This window comes from Limulus polyphemus, unplaced genomic scaffold, assembly GCF_000517525.1.
Source record: "Limulus polyphemus unplaced genomic scaffold, Limulus_polyphemus-2.1.2 Scaffold3103, whole genome shotgun sequence".
Classification (NCBI taxonomy): Eukaryota; Metazoa; Arthropoda; class Merostomata; order Xiphosura; family Limulidae; genus Limulus; species Limulus polyphemus.
In genome coordinates, this window is record NW_013668713.1 from 40,112 (window position 1) to 45,559 (window position 5,448).

General features: G+C 32.4%; 1 protein-coding gene across 3 annotated transcripts in view; it reads right to left on the reverse strand.

Annotated features, from left to right (window-relative positions):
• Window positions 1-1,330: 1,330 nt before the first annotated feature.
• LOC106468663 (T-cell activation inhibitor, mitochondrial-like) overlaps window positions 1,331-5,448 on the reverse strand; it is a 14,900-nt gene continuing 10,782 nt past the window's right edge. For all 3 annotated transcript variants that reach the window (XM_022397019.1, XM_022397020.1, XM_022397018.1), the window contains exons 7-8: window positions 3,119-3,363; window positions 1,331-1,392 (exon numbers count right to left, since the gene is read on the reverse strand). In XM_022397019.1, coding sequence (XP_022252727.1) covers window position 1,392; window positions 3,119-3,363 — 246 coding nt within the window. In that variant the 3' untranslated portion in view covers window positions 1,331-1,391. The remainder of the gene's footprint in view (window positions 1,393-3,118; window positions 3,364-5,448) is intronic.

The window sequence follows — 5,448 nt, forward strand, 5'->3', positions numbered from 1 at the left end:
CCCATCTTTGTCTAACCGTAAAAAAGAAGAAAAAAATCTACGGGGAGGGGGTATCCTCTTTCTTAAAGGTATGAATATGAAAGCTATGTGCTGCTAAGGGAAGTAACTCCAAAAAGTAATCATGCCAAGGCAGTTACCTACTTATTTTTTAATGTAATTTAGTATCTATTTCTGAAAGTATGATAAAGAACATTGATTAAATATAAATAAAAAAATACCCTCCTCCCCTTCATCTGGTCATTCTTGTTCCCATTGTTAAACTTGGTGAAAAGATTATCTGATCTCACATCATCATCCATCCAAAGATGCTTGAGCTCAAACAGTTGGTACTATCACTTAAACTTGGCATTACTCACATTGCATCATTTTATTCATTTACTGTTAAACTATATTTACATTCAGCTTAGTTCCTAATTCACCACATCACATTTTGTTCAGTGTGTAATACCAAGTTGTTTTGCTTTGTTTATTGAGATGAAGGATTTTTTTTTTTATATGGATCATATGTTTCAGTTATTTATATCACTATTGTAAATGAGAAAACATTGTCATTCTTTTAATATACAATGTCTTATTTATTATAATTTTAATTGCCCTATGCTACTTTTGTAAGTCCCAACTATATGGTCCCGAAAATTTGTGTAATAGAAGGGGGACAACAACTGACTCATTGAAAATAACACATGTAGAGAGGGGTTTGTAGGTCTGCCAAATAGCTTGGGTAGAATGGATGACATTTTGAAAGCCTTTCATCATGTTTATGTAGGTTCTTAGATTTTCCAGAACTTACCCAGTATGTATATCTTAATGTCAGTCAACATGACAGGGCAACATTCTGTATATTCACCAGTACTGTTTGAAGTACAGTAGTAGTTATACCACACAGAATTCACTATCAATCCAAAGTTTTGTTTGAAATGTGATAGAATGTTACTAACTTTTGCACTATTTTCACCAGTAATAAAACTAAAGATTATTTCAACATGTTTATGAAACTCTTCCTTATTAGTAACTGCAAATATTACAAACCCAAGTTTTCACAAACATTTAATGCATTTGTTTTTTCTTACAATATATCTACAAATTTACAACATACTTGTACAAGCACATTTATATTTCTACAATTTATAGATACTATATTACTATGAGTGATAGTTCTCTCCCTCCCAGTGCCATGGTATACATATCTCTCCATCCTGTAACACAGAATAATACTGGGAAATTCTTAGTCTACAATTCCAAAGGTACATCGCCCATAAAGGAGAATTTTCTAAGAGCTTTTGACAGCACTGGACCATGACATCGGGAGTAACGTTATCATCTTTTTCTAAAGAAGCGAGACCCAACTCTGCAATGCATCGTCCATACATTTCACATTCCTTGGCTTTCATTCTGAACAAAAAGTAAAAAATGCCAAATTCAACACATGGACCAACCAGATTCTTACACAACACAATACGTTAGTTAAATGGTTCCTTCATCATTATTTAGCAAGATCATTAAAAGATGTACAATTAATACAGCTTCTTTCATTCTGTTAAATTCCACCACCTTTGACCTGAATAATTCTTCGATTGAACATAACTTCTTGTTTTTGGTTTGTCCTTGCCCAGGCAATCAAGTAAGGATGTTAATCTTGCCTGACATTTATTTATTTTTGGTGTTAAGGTTATGTTCCTACATGCCAACATATTTTATATCAGGACACAGTTTCTTCTTATTATTTTCACTTTTATGGGTATAATTTAAGTAGTAAACGTACCTATGTATTTTTTTTTTTTAGTTTTGTGTGTTGTGATCATGAAAGTAGAATTTTTTCAGATACACATTTTTGGCTAGATGGCTTTTGTTTTGATATCATTCCAGTGAAACTAACTTTACTGTCCTAACCTAATTTTTTCAGATACACATTTTTGGCTAGATGGCTTTTGTTTTGATATCATTCCAGTGAAACTAACTTTACTCTCCTAACTTCTTAATGAGCTCATTGGTCAATATTTTATTAAGTGTCACAAAAGTTTTTGATAAAGCTGCAGAAGCACAAATGCTCAAATGACTACGATTTTTCTAGTGTCATTGATTCACTCTGATACTGAATTTTATGACACCAAACCCTCACCATTTAAAGGGTGTGGTTGTAATGAATGACTCAGTTAAAATAAAAGTAGTTGGTATCTCTGCTTAAAAATTTCTTAAAGCAAAAGTCAGTTGTCCACCTACTAATCCTCTTAATCTGTACAAGTTCTTCCTTGAAGCATACGTCCAGATACTGTACATATAACACCTCTACATTGTGTCATATAAGAGTTGTGTATTAAGATGTCAATTGTAGTTGTTTACTCAATATTGGGAAGTTACCATTCCCCACTGTTCGGTATGTCACAAAATACTAAACATTTTTCAATGATACTTTAGAAAATTCTGTTAAGTTTTACCTCGCACTCTAACTTTTGGAGATTTTATCAAAATCTAAAACACTGTTTCCATAATTCATATTTTGTGTACTTCATTGTTTAAATATCTACTAGTAAAAGCCATAAAATGTTAGAATTTTTAATTATTTGACACTTTTTATGTCCTTCTACATTCCAGCGAGGCAGGACCCTTAATGTTGTCACCTACAGGACAGTTTATCGCACCTGCTTCCTGTCCACCTTTTTTACTGTTAGACTTTATCTCAAAAAACATGCCAGAAGCTGACCAGAAGTTAAAATTATATGACCTGTAAGTTTATTACTATCTTTCCTTTTATTTTGATAAGAAATATTGATGATGGCATTAGGCTTAGTGTGTGTGTGGAGTGCTAATAAAATTTCATATATCGCAATTGAAGAATGATTAGCTTTGAAGTTTCTGTATTGAACATAAAGTGTAGTTAGTTGGTCTAGTTAGTGCAGAGATTTGTGTCAGATTTATTCATTGCTCCTGACAGAGTTGACATAAAACATTAAGGAATTTAAAATTTGTTTGTCTGAAATGAATGACATTGGAATCTGTAGAGTAAAGCATATAAGATGCAAGGTTTGCACAATCAGATGGCAGTATATTCAGCCTTAAATTTCAGCAAAACTAATGCGTGGCAAGTACAATAAGTTACAGAAAATTGGGTTTTACTTACCATTCAACAACTAACTTAAAGTGAGTAAGACGTCTAGGCCACTGGTCTGGGAAACCTTTCTGCCAGCGATACCTATATAGTGCTGATGTTAACTTCCTTAGCTGCTGAATGTATTTCTCGACCATCACTGCTGGCTGAAATTTGCGGTGGTCGATTCGAATTCCTCTCAACACTTCAGAGAGAGCTCTCTCTGTAGCTGGTACCTCTTCTAAGTAACAATCGTACTTCCACACTACATTAATAAGCTATTTATAGGCAAAGAAAGGAAACATCTTTAGAAAACATCAAATAAAATATTGTTTTCAAGCCATAAATTCACTTCGAATAACACCACAAGATGTTGGGAGAAAAAAAAAACTTAAGTGTGTATGGTATTTAAATTAAATTTTTGAATAGGTAGTTGAAGATTACATGGTATTAATAATTTATTCTTCGGAATTATTTAGTAAACAAGTAGTTGAAAATAACTGTTTCTCTTGTCACAAACTTTGTGAAGTTCAGTGATAAAGAAGAGAAGAATAGACTTCAACTTTTTTTTTTATGTTACTGCAAAATACAATAAACAACACCCCCAAGATATGCTTATCCTTTACGGCAGCATATAAATAATGTCATCTGCTCATTTATATCTGTCTTAAAGCCACTTTTTTACCATACACTGTACAGAAAAAGATCTATAGAAATATATATTTTCCTTTGTGAATTACACCAACATGGTTAACAGATTACAATCAGTCAAAAATAGCATTAAGAACCCAACTGTTTTTTTTTGTATCCAAGCCAGCATGATGTAGTATTGAGGGATAACTATCATCAGCAATGGATAATAGTGACTGAATTACTATTATACACCTATCTTCTCAGAAAAACTAAATAAAGAAGTTAATGTTTATAAACAATATAAAAAGCCTAATAACGCTGTTTTGTTTAACATATAATTGATATTAATCATGTTTTACCAGCTAATGGCATTCACACCATAACAAAATATTTAAGAAACTGAACTACAAGATTAACAAATTCCTCAGATTTAATATAAGATCCTGTTTTATATGGTTACTGATAATACTCTAGAATGTTTAAAGCAATTTTTCTTGTCTAAATGAGATATTCCTTCTGCTGGGATACTAATATCAGTAATGTAAATCAGTTTATTTGGATTAACCTCTAGTCTCAAAAGTAAGCTATTTCTGGTATGTTTCAAAAAGATTGAAATTCCAGTGGATCAACAATAGATTATGACTTGTGATTGATATATTTATATCAATGATATAAAACTTGATATACTCACAGATCTTTAAATATGATATTAACATTTGAATATTTTGACAGAGTACGGTCATTAATTTCACTGTTCTATTTAAATGTTACTTGAAGAAAGTTACAAACAGAAAACATTAATTAAAGTAACTGATAACCAGCTATTTGCTTCTCGGTGGTTGTAAACATTCCACTTTCCGTCACTATAATATTAGGTGTATTCAATCTAAATGGCAATTAACCTATTGGCTAAACAGTTAGGTTAGAATGTCGGAAATCATTCTCGGGTACATGAACATTATAACAAGATCTTCCACACTCACAGGTACATGAACATTATAACAAGATCTTCCACATTCTCAGGTACATGAACATTATAACAAGATCTTCCACACTCTCAGGTACATGGACATTATAACAAGATCTTCCACATTCTCAGGTACATGTACATTATAACAAGATCTTCCACACTCACAGGTACATGAACATTATAACAAGATCTTCCACACTCACAGGTACATGAACATTATAACAAGATCTTCCACACTCTCAGGTACATGGACATTATAAAAAGATTTTCCACACTCTCAGGTACATGGACATTATAAAAAGATTTTCCACAGGCCCAGCTACAGTAACAGTCAATCCCACTATTTGGTTGAGAACAGATACATAGGTGGCAGGAGCTGCTGACTGGTTGCTCAAATTTAGAAATAGCTGCGAGTTGGAAGATCTTGTTATAATGTTCATGTACCTGAGAATGTGGAAGGTCTTGTTATAATGCTACTGTAGCCAGAGTGTGAAAGCTTTTAAGCAACATGTGGATCAAACACTAGATCTTCTGACGCACAAGACAGCATGCTCTATTAGGCTATATGTAGTCTACATTATAGAGACAACAGACATTACCTAGCAATATAAAGTTGTTATCTTAATGTTACAGAAGCATTCAAGACTTTTTTTCGATGTACTCCAAAGTGATAATTTTTTTTAACTATTCATTATATAGATAATCTAGAAGGCTATTTTTCTTTAAGAAAAATATCATCATAAACAGCAGAAACACTGTC